The sequence below is a fragment of the Topomyia yanbarensis genome, chromosome 2 (genome assembly GCF_030247195.1).
Source record: "Topomyia yanbarensis strain Yona2022 chromosome 2, ASM3024719v1, whole genome shotgun sequence".
NCBI classification, from domain to species: Eukaryota; Metazoa; Arthropoda; class Insecta; order Diptera; family Culicidae; genus Topomyia; species Topomyia yanbarensis.
This window is the reverse complement of record NC_080671.1, coordinates 3848669-3872439: the sequence shown is the minus strand read 5'-3', so window position 1 is coordinate 3872439 and position 23771 is coordinate 3848669. Positions and strand designations below refer to the sequence as shown.

The 23771-nt window shown below is 38.5% G+C and overlaps 1 protein-coding gene and 1 long non-coding RNA gene across 2 annotated transcripts; one reads left to right on the top strand and one right to left on the bottom strand.

The window, feature by feature from the left end:
- Positions 1 to 8621: 8621 nt before the first annotated feature.
- On the bottom strand, positions 8622 to 9789 carry LOC131681889 (large ribosomal subunit protein uL6-like). The gene is made up of 3 exons (XM_058962984.1): positions 9692 to 9789; positions 9092 to 9343; positions 8622 to 9018 (listed from the first exon to the last, which is right to left on the bottom strand). The coding sequence occupies exons 2-3, from the start codon at positions 9330 to 9332 to the stop codon at positions 8687 to 8689; spliced, it is 573 nt and encodes a 190-aa protein (XP_058818967.1). The 5' UTR covers positions 9333 to 9343; positions 9692 to 9789; the 3' UTR covers positions 8622 to 8686.
- Positions 9790 to 11497: 1708 nt separating this feature from the next.
- On the top strand, positions 11498 to 12480 carry LOC131684197 (uncharacterized). Its single transcript, XR_009304629.1, has 3 exons — positions 11498 to 11557; positions 11706 to 11838; positions 11898 to 12480. It is a non-coding gene; the product is annotated as an uncharacterized LOC131684197 (long non-coding RNA).
- The last annotated feature ends 11291 nt before the right edge of the window (positions 12481 to 23771 follow it).

Here is a 23771-nt window from a genome sequence, read left to right as displayed (position 1 = left end):
TTTCTCGTAAAACTTCCGTGTGTCGTTTACGCGGCACAGTTGTTCCATCGCTTCCGATCTCGTTCCTCCTGTTGGCACTTCTTTCTCCGGAGGACCGAGGTTTGCCTGTTCCGTGATTGTTTGTATCGCTCCACACTCTGTCTCGTTCCGTGCTGCAGCATCCTCGCTTGTGCTGCATTGTTTTCCTCTATTAACATTCGTCATCGAACCAGTCGTGTCCTCGATTCGGAATCGCTGTACCTAGTGCCACAATAGCAGTACTTCCTATGGCGGAACGGATCTTCCTCCAGCCATCTTCAAGAGTGTATACGCCCAGCTGTTCTTCCGTCCGTAGTGCTGCTTCCAGCCGCTGTGCGTAGTAGGGTGGGACAAAAAATAGAATCCAGCTCCGAGCAACTTTTCAGATACCATTTGGGTCCTAGAACAACTGTGCAAATTCTTAGCTCGATCCCTGAAACTATATTTTTGCGCCCACTGTTTAAAGTTTACATGGAATTTTGCATGGAAAAACTAACTTTCACAAAATAATTCCTCCGGAAGTCGCCCATTGCTTCCTAAAAATAAATCGTTATGTGGCTTTTATAGGAAATTTAACAAAGAAACGAAGTCTCGAAAACCACGAAACGATCTGACGCTTGAGAAAAAAGTTATTAAGCAGAAGCCGATTGATGCTCTGACGATTGATAAAATGTTCATTTTTTCTAGCACCACTGCTGTTGGCTTTCCAATTCTATGCAATTTTGTTTCGATCTTCTCTTAATGTGTTTAAATTACTTATCTATGCTGTTTGGCCACTTCGCAAGGGTTTTGGGGGATAAATTGGGGCTTCTTTTGTACATAATAAGAGAAAGTTAAAAATTTTGTAAATAATTCGACCTTCAGCAGCAGTGATGCTATGAAAAGTGAAAATTTCATCGATCTTCAGGGCATCAATCGGTTTTTTCTTAATAACTTTTTCCACAAGCATCAGATCGTTTCGTGGTCTTCTAGACTTTGTTTCCTTGTCAAATTTCCTATAAAAATCAGTCATCTATTTATTTTTAGGCGATAACGGGAGACTCTTGGAAGAATTATTTTGCAAAAGTAGATTTCCCCATACGAAATCCCATGTAAACTTTAAACCATGGGCGCAAAAATATAGTTTCACCGATCGAACTAAAAATTTACAGAGTTGTTCTGGGAGCTAACTGGGACCCAAAAAGTTACTCGGAGCGAAATTTAATTTTTTTCATGTAACCATGTCCCACTCTAGTGCGTAGTCTTGGGCAACCCCGGCGTCCCGAAGTTGCGCGATGGCGTCCGATCAAGATGAGTGTTGTACACTGTCGAGAGTGTTGAGCGCATGCATACTGCAACTGGGTAATGGTCCGAATCTATATTCGCACTGCGGTTAGTACGAACGTTGATGATATCAGAGAAGAATCGCCCGTCGATTAGAACGTGATCGATTTGGTTTTCGTTGGCGTTGGATATCTTTGTGGGTGAAGAAGGTACTTCGGGCTACCATGCCACGGTAGGCTGCGAAGTTCACGCATCGTTGGCCGTTGTCATTCCATACTAGAGATGGGCTATTCGTTCGCGAACGGTTCAAGTGAACTGGTTCTTCGAAGAGAATGAGCGAACGGAAGTTCTTTTTAAAAGAACGGTAGTTCTCAATTCTCTTCAAAGCGAATGAACTGAACCTGACCCAAAGCCGTTTGACGAATTTCTCGGACCGATTTTTAGGCGAACGAATGAAAATGAACCGACTTGCCGTCCCACAAACCGCTCTCTGTGCTCTCCCAGAATGGAACCGGTGAAGAACGACTCACAAGCGAACGACTCATCACATTTTCTATTTCTCTAATTATACATCATGAAGAAATCGCTACCCTTGATGAACTTGTTAAGCATACAGGGGTATAATATTTTGGGCAGCATCTGTTTGGTTTCTCTCCAAGAATCGAATGTTTTGAGAGACATTCGCTAGATACAAGTAAAATATCAGCTGAACGGAAGAACGGTTCATCTGAACTAGTTCTTTTTACAGAACTGTTCAGTCGGGAATGGTTCTTCGAAGTGAACTGTTTCGCCCATCTCTATTCCATACGGTGTGCAAGCGTTCATATTTCCAATGACGATTTTCACGTCCCGTTGCGAACAGCCGTCGTGCGTATTTATCCAGAAATGAGATTAAAATTTAATTTAATCAGATGGAGAATCGTACACATCGCGTATACATATATGTCTATACACATTGCAACTGTGTTGGTGCCCTAGACGTCAAATAAGTCAATTGAAACACTTTGTTCTAGGCTACCCGCCGTAACTTGCCGTTTTCTGTTAAAGCAAAAGTGTGAAGGTACGCAAAGAGTGTGCAGAGAGTGGAACCAAAAAAGTCTACCTATCGAGCAAAATTAGAATCTACACTTAGAAAAAAAAATATGCATACTCTGAGAAACAAAAATATGCATAGTCAGCATACTTTCTATTCCCGTCTCTTTTCTTCTGCTGTGATTTTTATGCATTTTCATGCATATACTTCTAGTAAGCATTTAATGAGTGGATAGACCGAATATGTCCAATGTATAAAATTTACAGCAGAAGAAACAAGAGGCAAATAGAAAAGTATGCTATCGATGCATAAATAAAATTCTGCGTGCAGCTTTGCTGCAAGGTATCAGAGATGGATTCCAATTGTTCTCTATAAACTGTGTGTAACTTTTCAAAAGGGCTAATAAGATTTGAAAACAAACTCTTAATTTACTATAACTTTAACCCTTAAATGCATATTGTTGGCATTTTGCAATATACCGAATTTTGTGATATAAAGCCTCAAGAAGAGGTATAGATCGGATCCATCCAGAAAAATGAGTAACAAAGAAACATGAAATTCATGCATTTAAGGGTTAAAGTAGAAACATTTAAAATGGATTCCCACTGAGACGTCCACAAAATTGTTTCAAAATTATTCAACATGGGTCTAACAATGGACGTTTGTTGAACGGTTATTTGGACGTTGTCCAAATTGGTCCAACGAACGTCCTTCATTCGACGAGAACATTTCAAATGGGCCGATAAACAAAACGTAAACAATTCCGGTTAATACTTACTTCGAATGGACACTAACAAAGCTTTATACATACCTTGAATAAGCCGATTCTGAAGCCGAAATAATGGATTATCGAAAAGGCACATAAGCAAAATAACTTGTTTTGTTTATGTTCCCTTTCACTTCCCCTAAAAAATTAACGGTTCATATACACCAAACAATAAAACGAAAAAATTGTTTATGGCCCCCCCGGATAGAATTTTACAATAGCATTTACCCTACAAACAATCATAAAACAATAAATATTATAGTTATTACTGTTTCAACATTGTTCGATGCCAAGTTCTCACAGTATATTTACAATAAAATTTCATGTAACAATAAATTTCACTGTTCAGCAAAAAACTGATACAGTGCATTCACATTAAATTTTGTTGTTTTCGAGAAAAAAATGTATAGAGAAAAATAGATTTTTTTAATGTTAAGATACATAACCACCCTCCTTTTTCACTGTAAGTCTATTTTGCATTGAAATTTACTGTAGAAACGTTAAATTTTATTGTTTTTGTATTGTAGCATAACACTAAAACTTACTGTAAATTATTGTAAAATTACTGTACTGTCACAGTGAAAATCATGCTTTTGTTACTGTACATTTCTATTCGGGCCTTTCTTAATGAAAAGGACTATACTTGAAAAGGGAACAAAAACATCGCAACACCAAGAAACGGATCAAAATAAACGTCACATAATCATTTGCTATAAACAAAAGGGCTCACCCACACGCACTATAAGCTAACGTCTCGCCGAAAAGGGATTATGAGAGAGGGCACAAAACCAGTGCGATGTTTCAAAAGGGACCAAAACATTTATCTACAAAAATCGTTCAAAATACAATTTTTTAATAAATCTGGTATATTATTAGGAAAAAATGGTTAATTTAACACGGCATTGAGTTGTTTGGTCCTTATATCAAGCTCCTGTTCATAAACAGGAATATAAAGTACGAGGTAATTTTTCAGACGCCATTTTCTCAACATGAGCATACAGTCGTGATTCGCTGGTTGGGCCACAGCCTTGTCCAACTAACGAATTTGATTCGCTAGTTGGACCGACTGACATATGTCAAAAACTCTCCAAAGAAGATGTTGGCAGTGTAAATGCATCTGTTCACATCTCTAAATATTGTCAGATTGATTGTCAAAGTAAATTTGACACGAGATTCTGACGTTCAGATGCTTTGTAGTTGGACAATGGTCCAACTAGCGGAGGTCCAACTAAAAAGCGGTCCAGTTAAAAAATGTCCAACCAGCGAATCACGACTGTATTGTATATAATGCCTTGTGAAATGTTGACGTCGCATTGAACGATTTTGAAACCAACCGTTCTTAGAGGGTTGTATGCAGCGATGCCAGATGTGAAGACATGTCTTCATTTTGAAGACATTTGAAAGGTTGTGAAGGCGGGTTTTTCATTCAGAAGACAAATTTGTTTCGGTTGTCTGATCGATTTCTGGCAGAATTCTGGCTCAAAATCTAAAACCGATTCAGAATCGTGGTCGGTGAAGACATTTTTTCATGAAATGTGAAGAAATTTTAAAAACATGCCTGGTATCCCTGGTTGTATGAAGGACGATGATGTGGAGTAACGAGCACGATAAAGGACGATTCAGACGATACATCAGCTTCCGTCAACGTTAACGGAATGTCACCGTTCCGTCAAGCAGTTAGATGGAGGCATTCACTCACAACATCAACGGCACGGAACGTTTTGACGTACGGCACGTGTGAACGGGCACAAGAGTAAAGTATTAAGCTTATCCTGACAGAGCAGTGACGTTCCGTTGACGTTGACGGAAGCTGATGTATCGTCTGAATCGTTTTTAAACTGATTCGGAATTCTGACTAGAGTTAGTATAATATCCCAGTAAAAACCTGTTTTCATCTACCTAGTGGTGCAATTGTACCTTTCTCGTTTCTCCAAACTATGATTCCATGGCTGGTATGTATTCCGATGAGAAGAACCAACATTTGTAGTTTGTCACTTTTTAGCAGTGTATTGAAGACAAATAAATGTTACGTTATTCTGAGCACCACTCTTACACTTGCGACATTTTTCAATTAGTTGATTTAAGTATCTTATTTATGCTCGTATTGTCACAAGTATTGAGATTTGATCTACTGTAGGATAGATTTAAGTACGATTCGCACGATACATCAGGCTTCCATCACCGGTACGGAACGTCAAGCTTAGTTACATGCAGTTAAATGAAAGCTTTCACACACAACATCAACGGCACGGAACGTTTTGACGTACTGCACATGTGAACGGGCACAAGGGAATAGTATTAAACTTATCCCGACGGAACGGTTACGTTCCGTTGACGTTGACGGAAGCTGATGTATCATCTGAATCGTCCTTCAGGAATCAAAAATAAAAATGTGCTGAAAGTGTATCCACAGAGAACAGACATCCATGAACGAACAAAAATATTTAAAAAAGTGTGTAAACATTTGAATTGATATACGATAAACACTAGCGCCGCCACACCAACCTATTCCAACTATCCGTCAAATCCATTCCGGAACCGGTTCGAAATCCTGAATTTATTAAGTATGGAACCTTGCTCAAAGAAAACAACCGATTCCGACTCCATCGGTTAATGCATTTGAGTTGGAATTCATACTGGAAGTCCAAACCGGTTCCGGACTAGTTTGACTGGGTAGAGGAATAACCGCTGTCAATTCTGTCGAACTCAGCCACAAAAAACATGACGACAGTAGCGCACCTGGTTTGGATATCCTTCGAAATCGTTAGAGATTTTTACACAAGTTGAATGCTGAAGATGGACGTCTGTTCTCTGTGTTGTATCTGTGGTGCTTAGACTAACATGATATGTACTCTTTTTCTCTACAGCGCACTTCCCACCAACCTGGACTCCGCACTTTCAAAGTGCGAGTGATCAAACTGCTACTGAAAACTGCGAGCTGTCAAAACACATGTATTTCACGTGATAGAGATGGTACTTTCGTAGACAGAGCAGTCGAACTAACCAGTCTATAAGAAGAATTTAATAGAAGAGTAGTAAGTGCGCAGTGCGGTTAGAATCCAGTTTTTAGTGCCACAAAAATATCGGTCAGGATTAAGGAGCAGCTTCCCAGTGAGCAAATTTTCTGGCAGAGACCGTTCTGCTAGATTTCTGTAAGTCTTGGTTTGGCAGCCCTGTCAGATTTCTGCGCGTATCCTGTCGGGTTAGTTGAGCTAGGGCGAATTCAGTTTCGCTCGGGTTTTCTGGCAAATTTTGACAGGAAGCGAGCTAAACCCTGGCATAACTCGAACATAAATTATGCAAAGATCCTGGCAATTCCTACCTGTTAGAATTTAGCACGAATCGAGCAAAACATCTGACAAAGATGTGGCAGGAAGCGTGCAGAGATCTTGGCCGTACATTTCTGACTGGATTCTGGATAAAAGTGAGCAGCATCGGTTGGTTTAACCGCTTCTGTCAGAAACGGTTGTTGCATTTGAGCGAATTCGTTGCCAGAATTCTCGCACAAATCACGCAAAATGCTCGCAGAAACTGCCAGCATCAATTTCGCTTTGCTAACTTTCTGCTTGCCACGCTGACCGGGTCCAACCGAAAAGATCGGATGCAAAAAATCGATTATTTAAGCTGAAAAATTTGAGCGACATCGCCCATTGGCGATTTGCGGCAAAGCCAAAATTAGTCATGCGACACCTATGATTCAGCTCATGAACTGGCAAAGTGATACAGTTTGCTTTTTTTCACCCGTAAGTGAGTCGTAGCTTACAACAAAATTTTCATTATCTTCTCGGAAAAAGCTTACCACTGCCAAAATATGAATGAAACGAGTAAGAAATTTAGTTTTATTTGCAATTATTCTGAAATTACAGCCATTTGCAACTATTTCACTCATACATTTCTTCGAAATGTAATCGGGGTATTATTGTGGTTATAAAAAATCGTTCCATAAATAAAGTTCCAACTCGAAACCGAGACCCAATCAGCACCAATGTCAAACTCCTTTATATTTTGAACTACGTAGGAGATTCAGTGAAGGCTATCGGAGAGAAGGATCGGCTGTGCATGATACAAAGCTGACACTTTCCTATTAGCCGGATATATTCTTTCCTCGCGTGATCTGGAGAGTTTCATGAATTTACACCAACTCATGAAGAAGCATGAAATCATCATGCTTAACTTAGGACCAACGGGAAATGCTGTTGCGGCGGCTACGGTGCTCAACAAATTACATTTCGAAACAGCGCGCAAATAGCTCTGCGAATAATATTAGAAACCACTATGTTTTACACTCTTTTCGCAAGATGTTTACACATCATCTGATAAAATGATGATTTTCCTCCATTTTCATAAACAATTATCAACAAATTAATCGGTAATTTGGTGTTTAAAAGTCATTTTTTACCAATGTTTACAGAAAATATATGCACTATGACAGAACAGAATAAAATCAGCAACACTTTCCTTCCAGCGCTATCTGCGAGCAGTTTCAACGTAGAATCGCCAATTCCTAGCACCTGAACAAATTGGTTCAATTTGCACATTCCTCGCGTATTTCGGAGATTATGCGGACCCTACACGGAGAAGAATATTGTCAATAAAAATATTGTCAAGACTGCTTCAATACGTCAATTCCATTTGATTTATACATGATCAATATTTTCAAGATACCCTTACACCATCAATATATAATATATGATCAATATATGATTTATTGTCAATATTTCTGCTCGTGTAGGGTCCGCTTAACAGTACATATTCAATACCAGTCGAATGGATTTCGTATACCTGCTATGGCGTGGGTCAATTTTGTAATTTTATTGAGCACGATAACCTGTTAGTACAGACTTTGAATCAGGTCAAGGAAGTATATTTAGTTATTTAAAATTCATTTTTAGGCATTCTATTTATATACTGTATATTGTTGCTATAAAATGTTGAGCTCTATTGATGTTTGTAATTTCATTAAGCGCAACAAACGGACTTGAATCAGGCCAAGGAAGTATTTTTATTCTTTAAAGACAAACAGCTGCTATAGGGGATTTTTCTCCCAAATTAAAAATTGATTGATCATTAAACACATTTCACGTGTAAGCATTCACATAGGCTTCCTATTGATGTGCTTATAAAATTTAAAGTAAGAACCTCGTATGTATACATAATATAAAAATAGTCAAAGAACAAAATTCCTGATCTTGTAAATTCTGGTTAGGTTTCTCCTTATATTTTTCAAGTCTACCTAGCGGAACGAAAAGCAATCTTTTTTTTATCAAATGTTTATCGAGTTCCGTTTTATTTTGGTGTTTCTATTAGGAAAGCAAATCACCTTCGCCCGAATATCGACCAACCACCAAATAGTATTGATTCTGTGTTCCAGCTCAGCTGAATTAAAATTGTAAATGGAACTCGTTCTTTTGTAATTCAACAATGTCAACCCTTTTATGAAGATGAATTTGGTCACGGCAGGGTACAACTAAGATTTCGTGTAACGATCCGAAATGCATTAAAATTTCAAACAGTCTACAATCTACATTAATAAAAACATCGTTATTCATTTTTCAAAATTTACTTTCTTTCATTCCTCATTCATGTTACAAGAAAACAATCGATTCCTATTCTTCCTCCTGCACCACGGTAGTCTTTTCCGACACATAAAGACCGTCCAAGAACTTACGGATATCCTTGTTTCGCACGGTGGTTGACTGCTGGATAAGCGCGGCAGAAAGGGAAACGGCCTCGATATCGTTACCCTCCAGAATCAGTTCATCCTTCTGTTTTGCTGAATTTACAACAGTCACTCCGGGCTGCATTTTCACCCGACGGATGTGCTTTTCGCCCAAGAAGTTACGAATTTCCACCAAAGAGTTGTTTTCACTAATGACACAGTTAATGGGGAAATGAGCGTGCACAGCGCGCATCTTGTACTGGAAACCCTTGGTTACTCCTACATCAGAGCAAGAAAAAAAAAAAATAAACAAATTATGTTCTGTTAGTATAAAATTAAATTTTAACCTTACCCTTGATCATATTTTCAATATGCGAGCAGACTGTGCGAACCGCGGCGATTTCCTTCTTGGATCCAAACCATTTTTCGACCATTAGCTTCTTTCTCGACACCTTGTAGACATCCATAGCCAGATGCCGGAAGCTTTTGCTCAGCTTTCCGCGCGGTCCGTATACAGTAACGACACGGGCATGGACCTTTGCAGATACGCCCTTGGGGATGGTGACCGTTTGGTTAGAGTTGATCGTCCTCATTGTGTTTCAACCTGAAAGGTGTTTTGTTGTTATCGTGTGTACAATTTATGGCAAAAAATAACTGTTTTCCTTCAAGCTCATCAATCGGATAAAAGTACTAGCACAAGAAATTAAAATGAAAAGAACACAAAAATGCTCATTGATTTGGTTTTGACAGCGCAGCGGCATAGGTTGAGCCAAACAAGTATATTGGGACGTTGTTTTCTTCACTGTAACTCAGCAGATTTTTGTAATCTAATAACTGAATGGAGCATAATCGTACTTTAAATCACTTAATTTATCAGATAATCGAGCTTTTCACCAGTTTCATTACTTTTTTACGTAAATAAATGACTCTAAACATAAAAATCACGACTTACACGTTTGAGAATCAAACCGGAAAAGAATCCGTCAAAAATGAGTGGAACGAAATGTCAAGTCTCGACGCGGCGCTGCAGTTTCCGATCGCTGCGCGTGCGAGGGATAGGAAGCGAGCTGATAAAAGTACGAATTACACGATACGTCAGGTTTTCGTCAACGGTACAAAACGTCAAAATTAGTTACATGGAACCCAGTAAAGTTCAGCCGGAATTCCGGCTGGTTCCAGTTAGTACTGCGGCTCCAGTGACACAACCGATTCTAGTTAGAGTCGGCTGAACTTTACTGGGAATTTGATGGAGGCATTCACACACAACATCAACGGCACGGAACATTTTGACGTACGGCATGCGTGAGCGAGAACACGAGAAACGCATTTAACTTATTCTGACGGAACGGTGACGTTCCTTTGACGTTCTTTTCCGTTGACGGAAGTTTATGTATAATTTGAAACGGGCTAAAGGCAGCCCTCTGTCATGGAAGGCGTCTCTGTGCAGTCAGCATGAATGCCATAAAAATCAAAGCAACAATGTAATGATGATTTTGATCATTGGACATCCGCTAGTTGGACCATTGTCCAACTAAAAAGCATCTGAACTTCAAATTCTCATGTTAAATTGACTTTGACAATCTAACAATCTTTTACACTATTAATGTCTTCATTGGAGAGTTTTAGACATTTGGCAGTGAATGTAGCGAATTAAATTCGTTAGTTGGACAGAGGATGTGGCCCAACCAGCGAATCACGACTGTACATTAAATACTGAATTTGATCACAAATTGTCGATCACTCTAATAACATATCTGAATCAAATTACAAAAAATGCATTTAGTTTCCATTTTTGCATCCACTTTGCACTCCCTCACAGAAAAGTTTGTTTAACAAACGTCCTACGCTGACCCACTTCCCAGCGAGTAGATTTCTAGATTTCTGCAAGTCTTGGTTTGGCAGCCCTGTCAGATTTCTGCGCGTATCCTGTCGGGTTAGTTGAGCTAGGCTAGGACAAACTCGGTTTCGCTCGCGTTTTCTGGCAAATTTTGACAGGAACCGAGCAAAACTGTGCAAAGATCCTGGCAATTCCTACCTGGTAGAATTTAGCACGAATCGAGCAAAACATCTGACAAAGATGTGGCAGGAAGCGTGCGGAGAGCTTGGCCGTACATTTCTGGCTAGATTCTGGGTAAAAATGAGCAGCATCGGTTGGTTTAACCGCTTCTGTCAGAAACGGTTGTTGCATTTGAGCGAATTCGTTGCCAGGATTCTCGCACAAATCGCGCAAAATGCTCGCAGAAACTCTGCCAGCATCAACTTCGCTTTGCTCAACTTTGGCTAACTTTCTGCTTGCCACGCTGACCGGGTGTGTTCGACGTTTTGTTGAATATAGGACTACTTTTTTGGACGATTGTGACGTCTTACACGCAACGCAAAACATATATGATGAATTTTTATTTTGATGGAAAGAAATGCATTTAATTTCGCTGATTTTTGGAAATGCATCACAAGTAATCTGCCCCTAGTTCTAAACGGTATTTTAATATTTCTATACCGTTTATTCAAAACGTCATATCTAACAAATGTAAACAAACTGAGTTTATTACGTTAAATAAAAGCTAAGCATTGACTCTTTATCGTCCACAAATAATAGAAAAAATAATAACTCTTTACATGTTAATTTAATCAACGACACGACCTGAAACTCGATGAAATATTGTGAAGAAAAAGGGTCCGAGTCATTTACAGCCAGTTACCAGTATATTGAGTGACCCCTTGATTCGAACGAAAAAAATATTTCTTCAGCAACACTTCTTTTGTTTATTGATTTTCAGTTGCTGTATAGCAACCGTGTTATGTGCACAATACAAATCCAGTAACTAATGGCGATTTCGCTTGAATCTGAAACTGAGTCAGGTTCTAACCCCAACCGCTTCATACATTTTGACAGCAGTTGGGGTTAGGAACTGACTCAGTTTCGCCTCAAACGAAAACCACATAACTTGAAAAACAAATTTCATAAGAAACGTGCTCTGAACGGATTATCGGCATCGTACGACTTTTCGTTTTCCTCCGTACGAGGAACCTGCAACGGTTGTGGAAACGAAAAACTGTAATCCTTCAAAGTATCCATCAATCGAGGTTTAGCGCAACAAGGTAATGAAGTAAAAATTCTCTATTGTATGTAAAACTTAAACCTATGTTATTATTTTCAGAAAAAGAAACGAAGGAACGATAAAGTCCGCTCTCGTTCCGTTAGTCAGCAGCCTTGGTGCTAGATACTGTACTCCGTAAATCGGTAATAAATGCGGCTCCTTATCGCCCAAAGTATCGAACGATGCAACGTTATCAGAGTTGGAATTGAAAAGAGCGGCTTGCCTACCGAAACTGAACGAATAGTTGGACGAGTGATCCCTGTGGGTACTGACAGCCAACTTTCTCTCAGCGAGTCGCAGGAGATAGGGACACAGATGCAGCAGTAGTATACAAGTGCGAAATTGTGGGCCCTATTCTCACAGTCATGTCACTTAGTGACTAGAACAAAATTCCCTTCTATTTACTTGGTGATGTGACTATGAGAATAGGGTCCTGTATATCTTTGAACCACAGATGAAAAATATATGCGATTTATCAACAGTGGATGTACCATGCTAGCCCGATCAGGAAGCAATTTTTACTTTTATATCAGCTTCTCACCCAGCTATCTTTCTGTTGTTCCAAAATGGAAAGGAGTAATTAATATTGAATGCTCCAAGTTTGTATTTTATTAGAAGTTTGAAAATACACGAAAGAACTAATCATGCTCAAATTTATTTTTAGACCTTATAAATGCACATCGGAAAAAAAATCTTCCATCGAAAATTGGTAACGATATATTTTTTCGAAATGTATGCAGAAGGACTTTCCTTTTGCCTGCTTGAGTGGCAGCTTCTACCTCGATGGGTGCTGACTTCACGAAAGGTCTTCGCGGTATTTTTCCAGCATATACTTTTTTAATGATTCCGGAATCTGTAAAAACAAAAAACGACCAGTTTCCATTTGCCCTTACCATGGTTCTAAAACATGCTACATATTACCTTGACACCAGCTTTGGTTTGATGCGTTTCCTCTCAAGTAGTTGCACATATCGTCCCGGTCAAACCATTCGGAATTTGATTCGGTATCCTGAATGGAGTCAGAATGGATTTCAGTTCAAATGCAACTGATTCCGAAACCGATTGAGTCGGAATCGGTGATTGAATTTGAGTTAAAAACCATACTGACTCAACTCAGAATTCCGAACCGTTTCCGGAATGAGTTTAACTGGAGTTGTGTTAAGCATATGAACGTAATCGATAGAGGCGTTCATTTTCTTAGTTTGTCCGTAGCGAATCGGTATACTAGCGGGTGGCAAAACTGTTCCTCGTTGCCGCGTTATCGCCTAAGATTTATTGTCATGGGGAGAATTCAGCACAAACTTTTGAACCTTCCTTAATGTTGATAATACCGTAAGAAAACACGAAGTATTTCTGTAGGTAGGTTTGAGATAACTTTATTTGATTCTTGTTCGTCAAGTTATATAATGCTAACATAGTTCGATATCGATTGATATTTCATGCACTGTTTATCACAGTCCCTTATTGACTGCCATACCCTGTCATACCCTCTGCCTATAGTAAACAACACATCCATGCGCGGCGTCCATATGCAAAAGCTCAAGTTACCCACTTGAAGCTTTTGTCACATGACGTTCTGTCAGATGACATCTCAGAGCTTTTTATAGCACGTTCCGTATGACAGTTCTTACTGTCAACTGCCGTCCCGTGAATGGCAAATTGTTTATATACAAAGAATATTTCGTACGTATATCACTGCGAAATATTCTTTTTCAACACTTCCCCACAATTTGCACATTCAATACACCGAATAACTTTCTGTGTATATTTTTAGGTAACCCCTTAGTGAAGGCATCTGCAGGTTGATCGACGCTTGGGATGAACTGTAGTTTTACTCTACCATTTTTGATGATATCCCGGATGAAAAGGTATTTGATATCCAAGTGTTTCATCCGTTGATGTGATCTTGGCTCCTGTGCTATGTTGATACATGGGATGCTATCTTCCATTATGATGAATGGTGTTATGTTTACATCCAATTCATTGAGAAGTTGTGTTAACCACACTCCTTCTTTCGTAGCAGCGCTAAGTGCTATCAGTTCTGCTTCACTTGTTGATAAGCTTACAGTCGGTTGTCGTTTCGTTGATCACGAAATAAGATTACCGTATAGTAGAAATGCGTATCCTGAAACTGATTTCCTATCATCAGGATCATTTGCAAAATCTGCATCGGCAAATCCTACTAAAGCTGGATATTCGGTATTTGATGAATAAATTATTTTTGTGTGCTCGTTCCCCTCAAATATCGCAATATTCGTTTTAATCCTGACCAATGCCAATCGGTGGCGCAGTTAGCATATTTGCTTAGGGTGTTTACCGCAGAGCAAATATCAGGTCTAGAAGTTAGTGAAAGATATTGTAGGCATCCCAGCAGTTCTCTGTATGGCTCTTCAGTGATTTTTGCCTCAGATTTTGACCATTTCGTGTTGATATCCAATGGTGTCCCCACTGGTTTACAATCAGCCATCCCAAATCTACTAAGAAGTTTCTCCACGTATATTGTTTGAGAAATTTCAATAGTCTGGCTTTCCAAATCACGATTTATCTCCATTCCCAGGAAGTGCTTAATCTCTAACATGTCTTTCATTTGGAATAACCTTCCAAGTTTCTTTTTAATCCACGTAATTGCTTCGATGTTTTTGGCAAGTAGTAAAATGTCGTCTACATATAGTATTACTATAATGCCTCTAGATTTTGACTTATAGATGCAGTTGTCATTTTTGAGAGGGACAAAACCTAGTGTTTTCATTGCATCATCAAAATGTTTATTCCAAGATCTGCTTGCCTGTTTCAATCCATACAAACATTTGTGTAGACGAACAGTTTGTCTTTGCCCATTTACGTTTGGTGGAAGTTTCATGTATATTTCTTCTTCTAACTTCCCATGTAGAAATGCAGTTTTGACATCCATTTGATGTACTAACAATTTATGCTCGTTAGCAAGGGCTAGTGCTAACCGAACACTCTCTAGTTTGTCGACTGGTGCAAATGTTTCACAGTAATCGAATCCAGGACGCTGTGAACACCCTTTTGCCACTAATCGTGCTTTATATCTTCCATCTTCTTTCATTGAGAAAACCCATTTTGAGTTAATTGGTTTAACTCCTTTTGGCAAACAGTTAACCACTGTCCAAGTGCCATTTTGATGTAATGCATCAAACTCTTCTTGAATAGCATGCTTCCATTCTTGCCAATCAGAAACTTTCTTCAATTCCTCAATAGTTTGCGGAATCTCTTCGTTGAAAATCATTGCTGTTTTTGCTGTATAATCGGAATACCAACCCGGTATCTTTCTCTCCCTCTTGCTTCGACGCAATGATTGACCATCATCGACGTCCTCTCTTTCGTCTGTTGGATTTTCATTTGTACTTTCATAGTCAGTTTCGCCAACTGATTCTTCAAGTGAATCTAGATTATCTTGCTCTGTTTCGAGTGTGCATTCTTCATGCTGTTCTTCATCAGAAGGAAGGATAGCATCATCCTCGTCTTCGTTCTGTTCTCCTTGGTTTAAGCGTGTACATCTAATTAAATCTTGACCAGATGATTCTACGAAATCCATGTTTGTGTGGTCAATATCTTGATTGGCTCTGGTAGATTCATTGAATACTACATTTCTGCCAATTTCTATTGAACGCGTATCCTTGTTCCATAATCTAAAACCATTATTTGCGTACCCCACAAATATCAAAGGTTTTGTTTTGAAATCTAATTTCTGACGCCTCTCTTTAGGTATTTGTTTAAATGCTTTACACCCAAAAACTCTTAAATGATTCAAGTTTGGTCGCTTTTTGAACCATTTTTCATACGGAGTTTTGTCCTCTTCTATCCCACTTGTTGGAGATCTATTGATTAGATATGTTGCTGCATATAATGCTTCTCCCCACATATCTTTCGCTAATCCACTTTCGTAAAGCAAAGCTCTGACCTTTTCCATTAAAGATCTGTTCATACGTTCACTTACACCATTTTGCTGCGGTGTGTATGGAACAGTGAACGTCATTCTAACACCATTTCTTTTGCAATGAGCTTGAAATTCGTTACTTGTATATTCCCCTCCATTATCACACCTTAGCATTGAAATACGTCTTTCGAAGAATGCTGTCGCCATTGCTTCGAATTCTTTAAATTTCTCGAAAACCTCCGATTTCTGTTTCATGAGGTAAACCACGAGAAAGTGCGTATAATCATCTATAAAGGTTACAAAGTAACGATAGCCATCATAGGTTTCCTGCTCCATGCTTCCACAAACATCCGAATGTATGAGTTCCAGTGGTCGTTTTGATCTTGGCAGCTGCAAGTGTTTAAATTTGGATGCAGCCTGCTTCCCCGCCATACAACCATCACATACATTTGTTTCACTAATATTTCCAGAAGTTAGATTGATACCCTCAACCATTCCCTTCTTAATTAGTTTCTCCAAACTCGTATCACTGATATGGCCAAGTCTTTTATGCCATGTTTCCAAACTCACCTTCTTTCCGAACAATGCTAAGTTTGTTCCATCTTCCGCCGACTTTTCTTCCCGAAATAGATCAAGGTGGAATAAACCATCAACGAAGATTCCTGAAGCAATTACTTCATCTTCAAATTCAAAGATAACCTCTTCATCCGTAAAAGTAACCCTTTTACCATTTTTGCTAACCCTTCTAACCGAAAGGAGATTTTCTTCAAGACCCGGAGTAAAAAGAACGTTGTACAATTTCAATTCTTTTATTGTATTGTTACCCACAACACTCTTTAATCGCATTTTTCCAACTTTTGTTGCCCGTAAATTCTGGCCCGCTTTCGCCGTCGAAATGGTGATTGGCTTCTCTAATTCTTGGACATCTTCCAGCAGCTTCTCGTCATTAACCATATGGTCGCTTGCTCCTGAGTCAATTACGAATCTGACTCTCCTACCACGATCCGCTTTGGTCATCATTGCAAAGCTCTTTTTAGGCTCCATCTCTTGCTGCTTCTTGAACTTATCTTTCTCCTTCGCGTTAAACTTTTTCATTAGTGGGCATTTATTTTTAAAATGCCCAGTTTCGTTGCAACCGAAGCATCGGGTTACCTCTCTCCTTGGCTTGTACTTTGAAGACAGCGCAACGTTTTTCGTTTCTGTCTGCTTCTCTTCCCCAGCTTCAGCATCAATAAACATTCGTTTGATCTCCATGATCGGCTTGGCACACAGTTCTTCATTCGTCAGTACCATCAGAGCGCCTTTGACGTGTCGGTACTTGTCTGGCATGGAGATCAGTAGAGCATGAACTTTTTCCGATGCTGTCATTTTTGAACCCATACGATCTAGCTCGCGAATAATCAGATCGTACTCATCAAAAATCATGGACAATTTGTCGTGATGTCTTTGTTTGATGGTATACAACCGGTCCCGCATATTAACCATAGCGGCTGTACCGCCCTTTTGGTACGTTCTGACCAGAGTATCCATGGCTTCTTTCGCATAGTTGAGCCCAATGAGTTTATTCAAAACATCATTGTTGACCATCATGACAATCTCGTCCAATGCTTCGACGTCGTCATCAAGCCGTTTTCTGAGCTTAGCCTTCCTGGCTGTTTCTAGCTCTTCCGAGGCACCTACTTCTGGTTCGTAGAAGTCCTCTTCTTCGGGCGTTCGTAGCAACGTGTGCTGGAGTTTCATCTTTATAAGATGATGTTCCATTCGCCATTTCCAGGCTGGGAACCGCAACTCCGAACCGTCGAATATCGATTCGCGGTTGACGCTACCGAAGTATGCCGTCGTCGGCACGGTGCGCTCGAGAGTTCCCCTCTCGTAGCCACCATCTCTTCTGTCCTCGAGAGTAACCCTCTCGGCAGATCCTCCAGCTTGCTGCTGGGTTGCCATCCTCTCGGCAGATCCTCCAGCTTGCTGCTGGGTCGCCATCCTCTGCTTGCTTCCGAAACGCTGGTGCTCGCTGGATGCCGTTTCTTCCCGAAACGCTGGTCCTCGCCGGATGTCGCTTCTGTCCGAAACGATGGTTCTCGCTGGCCGTTTCTACCCGAAACGCTGGTCCTCCAAAACAACTATTTTACAATAGTCCAGGTGGCTAGTTCCAGTTAACTACTGGGCCCATAACCTGTTGATAATACCGTAAGAAAACACGAAGTATTTCTGTAGGTAGGTTTGAGATAACTTTATTTGATTCTTGTTCGTCAAGTTATATAATGCTAACATAGTTCGATATCGATTGATATTTCATGCACTGTTTATCACAGTCCCTTATTGACTGCCATACCCTGTCATACCCTCTGCCTATAGTAAACAACACATCCATGCGCGGCGTCCATATGCAAAAGCTCAAGTTACCCACTTGAAGCTTTTGTCACATGACGTTCTGTCAGATGACATCTCAGAGCTTTTTATAGCACGTTCCGTATGACAGTTCTTACTGTCAACTGCCGTCCCGTGAATGGCAAATTGTTTATATACAAAGAATATTTCGTACGTATATCACTGCGAAATATTCTTTTTCAACACTTAACTGATGTACTCGGAAAATACCCCGTGTATCGTAGCCATGTGAACCGATCTCCTGTCGGAAACAGGTTGACGACAATCCAGCAGCGATAGATTGCTCAGATGTTGCGATTAGGTAATTTTCATCAATATTGTCTTCCTCCACTTTCTCGCTACCTTTTTCGACGATTTTATTGTCGAACTATGAAAGCTGGGCTACTTCTTGCATTACTTTCTTGAGCATGAAAAATGGAGTGTAAAGCGGTCTATATTGTCCTTTGCATATAACGTATGCAAAGCATGCTGAATCAGGGCTTGTTCAAACATGACAGCAGGACCCGTCAAAACATCCCCTTATGTCTGAGATTATAGCACCTTTCCATCCGTTCATTCCGTCGATCATAGTTATCAGATCAATATGGAAATATTTCAAACTTCAGATGATGGCCCTTTTCTCTTAGTGCCATGATTCTTCTCCTTACTACCTTGCAAAGCATGTTCTCGGTAACTATTACAGCTAACCGGGTCTTTTTCTTCATTTTGTCACCAATCTCTTTGCTGCAGATTTCCCTACTTGTTGAAATTTTACGCATTAAATTAATATTTCCTGCCAGTCGCTGTCCTGTTCGATCAACGTTTCTACTACAGCAACGTCTTTAAAGCAACGCTCATGGTTTGCTCGAACTTAAGCTGGACAACCCTATTTTGGATTCCGCATAGCTATTGCAGACCACTTGATACGACGTAAGAAAGAATGATTAATTAGAAATAAGTTCCAATTTTATTCGAATAACATAAAATACTTACTTGTAAATTCGAAACCTTTTTGATTATGCTATTTGATTAGCAAATGGATGGCAAAATATTATCGCGTAACCCAAAGTCCTTATACAGTTTAGAGGGACTTTGCGCGTAACCGGGGATTGCTCAGGAAACTATATGTTGTTTAAAAAATTGCAGTATGATGACGAGTGGTAACTTCCTTGTTTAATAATGTGGCCACTGGAGAAAATAAAGGGACATAAAATCAATTTTTTTGAATAATGTTTACAACTTACAGCTAATTTATCGTGCCGAACGCAAACAGGCTAAACCAAGGTGTTTAGAGTTCTAAGGTGATTCGTCTTTGGCAGTAACTAGGTGAGGAGTGAGGTAAGCGTGCAGCAGACTGCGGGGAAGAAAAATGACTGCCAACAACTTTGTTTACCCACTGAAATCCAAGCAAGCAAATGGAGAGATCTGGTAAACAATGTTGTTAGCTGTCGTTTCTAAAACCAACATGGCTGATCGGCGTTTTTGAGGATCGTATCACCTGAGCATAAAAACTCCTTGGGCTAAACAGTAGACACGATTCACATAAGGTAGACTGATTTTTCGTGAATTTAACAGAAGAATTTCTAACGGGGCTTAATAAAGCAGCGAAATATTTTTCCTTGTTTATAAAACCCTGCGTAACCAAGAGTTGCAACAGTAACAAAACGGTTGTTAGAGAAAAATAACAAAAGATTTTTAAGTGCTGCTAGTCTTATATATTTTGCAACCAAATATCTAATTTGACAGTACCAGTTACCTCAGTCACTGAGGGGTAGTCAGATTTTCGATACAGTATTGAAATGCAAGTGTCTAGTCGTGTCGTTGATTTAATCTTACACTGAGCCAAAAAATCATATAAATTTTAAGTGAAAAAGCACGTAAATATTAAAAATTACCAATCACATTAGATTCATGTGTAGCAATTAAAATTCATACCTACATTTATGAATTTCAAATAAGATACCAATGCCTTTGAAGTATACCGTACATACATTCTATATACATGGGGTGGGCGTAGCGTAGTTGGTAAATCGATTGCCTTGTACGCAGCGCACCTGGGTTCGAGTCCCGACCCCGCACATAGGGTTAGAAATTTTTCATAGGAGATTTTTCTACCCCGAAGAGGCGAATGACCTTAAGGTTAAAACCTCTATAATCGAAATAAAAAAAAAAACATTCTATATGATTGCCACATACTTAAGTGTTATGTGTAAAGGACATGAATATTACGTGAATATACGATGTGAAAAAAGTTTACAATTTCAATATGGTTTCACGTACTAAAAAGCACAAGGCGAATTAATTACGACCGGAGATACTCGTACAGTTTATTGCAGGTATTTAAACGTAAATTCAATCGATTATATACAAGAATAAAATGAAATAATTTTTCAGAATGCGAAAATGGAAACAAACTAAGCATTACATGAACCAACGAAAACTGTAACAAAGTTTGCTGATTTTCTTAACACTATCAACTCAAAGGATGCTTGGTAGGAGAAACAGCTATATTGCGAGATAATTATGCGATTAAGCAAATCATGTAAATATAATATGCATTACAATAAAATTCAATGCCTACATCTTTATTATCCGTCTTCCACTCTTTTTAATCGCATAAGAAATGCATATGAATGCTATTTTAAATGCAGCTAATAATCACGTGAAATTCACATAAAAACTTATATGGATTAATCTAGAAAGTATGTGACATTCCGATGAAAAGTAAATGAACTTCACTTGACATATACATGTGGTGGACACTGATTTTAATTAGATTGCCACACAATTTTCTATGTGTGTAACAAGTAATATTTACGTGAAAAGTATTATGGAAAATATTTATATGTTTTTGCATGTGCACGCAGCGAAATTTCGCACAATTAAACCAACAATTTTCACTTTTGATTCCGATCGACATTCTTGGATCAATCAATTAGTTTATTGAATACATATCGTTTGATTGTTAAATTAGCAATATTATTGTTATTTAAACTACATTTGATTTTATTTTGATCTTACTTGGTAACAAATCAGCGTGTAATATATTTTTGTTTTATTCAGATTGAAGTAGCTTTAGGAGAAATGTTTGCTAGCACGAACCAGTCAACCGTAAGTTTAACACTTATTTTTTTAATATATTCAATGCAACATTTTATTTAAAACTTTCAGCGCAATCTCCTGCTACTTAAGTTCGTTAGCGAAAAATGAAGAAGCTGCCCCTTGTTTTAACCCGATTCTATGGGTTTCGGAAAATGCCGCAACATAAGTAAATAAATTTTGTACTTATTTTAAAATAAAGCTAAAATGCTAAGTAATATAAGCTTTACATATGAAAAATAAATAAGTATAAATGGGCAAAGTACATATTTTAATTTTATTATAATGTTATTTCAACAATAATGTATTGTAGAGCATATCGTGTATACGTCATTAAAACAATGTCATAATAATGATCGTTTCAATAATAATATTGTTGATTCAACCAAAAATGTGATTTTAATCAAGAAACGTCAAACGCGGATGTTATTGTAAAAATAACAATATTAGGGATTGATTCAAACAACATAGACTATTAGCTTGAGATAATAATAATTATTGTTGAACTTGAACCAGAACATTGTTGTACCTACAATACATTTTTCTGAGTGTATGTTTTTTAATGCAATACATGCACGAGTCTGCTCCAAAATTACTGTTCTTGAAAGAAAACTGTCAATGGATGTTTTATACATTGACATAAACTCGAAAATGACATTTCTTCACAGATGAATTTTTCACATTTCGGACCCTTCCACACTAATTTGGACAGTGTTCACTAAATGGGACTGAATATATTTTGGAAACAGTGAAGTTTTTTCTACTAAACTGACTCGTTCTCTTTGCAGTATATTTAATGCATGAAAGAAGAAGATAAGCAAATCAGTGACTGCCAATCAAAAATGGTACATTAATCTTTATATGGAAGGCTGACTGCATGAAGTATTTTTTTAGTTCTATCATTTTGAGAAATAGAAAAACTTTCGGTACAAGTAGTGAAACAACGCGGACGTTAAGATATTCCAAGAGCGTTAAACGACGGGACGATAAATTATTTTAACTTTACCGAGGGGGTCCTAGCTCCGTTAATCCACGACGATCTTGATCTTCCGCTGTCGTTGTTTTCACTTTTTTCACTTGAAATGAATTTTCTTTCTATAGTAAGGATTCACTGGTTACTTTTAAACTTGAAACTTAATTTATTCAAAAAATATTTACAAACGTTATCTTAAAGCTACATGTTGCCCGCGCGATTCATATATCGCTACGGGAAAATTTGTCTCTTTTAGTCCTTAAGTTTTTCCCTATTCTCCTGAGATACGGCGTAGATTTCCTATGGCCTTAAAAGGGTGCATTTCCTATTTGTTTACTTATATATTTGGCCCTGCCTCTTCAAGACTGACGTATTTAACCACAATACGGATTCTTGCTATACAATCCTAGTCCAGTCCCGCAAGGGCTCACAAAATATGCGGTTACATTTGTACCGCTTTCTAAGATTTTATTACTATCCTAACCGCAGAGTAAGTGAGAAGGAAAAACCAAAGCTAGCTAATCGGACTGCGTATGGCACGCTTATGTAAATCAGGCGCGGGAGGTCGGTAAATAGGCAGAGTGATCCTTTCGCACTGTTCTTTTCATTTCATTTTCGGGATTTTAAGATCAACATCAACCTTCCCTAACTATAATTAACTCATTTGCGCGGCAACAAGTAGCCCGAATAGAAATGCACAACAGTATTACAGCATTTTTTATTGTTACATTACAACGAAAAACAATGTTATTCTGGAAAATTTACAATGGAAATATAATCACATTTGTTGTTTCTACATCCAATTTCATTGTAAACCTGATTTTTACATTGAAAAAGGGGGGTTGTTAAGGGATGTAACAATAAAAAAAACTGATCTTTTCCCATACATTCTAAAATCAAAAACATCGATTTACATTGTTTTTCCGTTGTAGACTTTGGAGGCATGAAGGACTGCATCATAAATACATTGATGTTACAAGAAAAGTTGTTGTTAACAAATAAAACTGTTGTAAATCCAACGTTTCTACGATCAATTTCGATATTACTTTCTGTTCGGGAGGTTACTGCAGACTTAACAAAGCAGCATTAAATGTTATGCAATAGAGTTACCAATAATATATTTCGTGTAACAATTCATCTGTAGCAGTATTATGGAGTAACATCCTCAAGCGGATGATATATCAAGGTTCGAAGTTCGTCAAGAATCTTCTTGTACTAAATATTAATTTTTAATTCTTTTGTTTACGAGGTGGTTTCGTGTTATTCTTTCTAAGCTCAGTTTTTCTTTGTTTCTCTTCCTTTACTTTCTTTTTTTCTTCAGTTTTCGCCTTGTGGTATTCAACTGTTCGGCGCAATGTTAAAACAGCAGGACTACATCGCTTGAATCGTGATGTTCCTGTTTGTGTGAGTGTTTCAGGCGATTCTAGGAATTCAGCAAGCACTCTTATTATCATTATTTAGCTGTGATATGTCTCTTAGATTTGTCAACATATAGCCGAATTCAACAAATTCGAACTACAAATGTTCTTCAATATGGATTTCCGAAGTCTTCTCTTTGGTCATATTACGGTCTTCAATGAAATGTTTCTCA

Coding starts and splice junctions, on each gene's coding strand:
- LOC131681889 (XM_058962984.1), bottom strand. CDS start 9,332: ATGAGGACGATCAACTCTAACCAAACGGTCACCATCCCCAAGGGCGTA. Junction 9,019..9,091: donor TATTGAAAATATGATCAAGG/GTAAGGTTAAAA, acceptor GCTCTGATGTAG/GAGTAACCAAGGGTTTCCAG.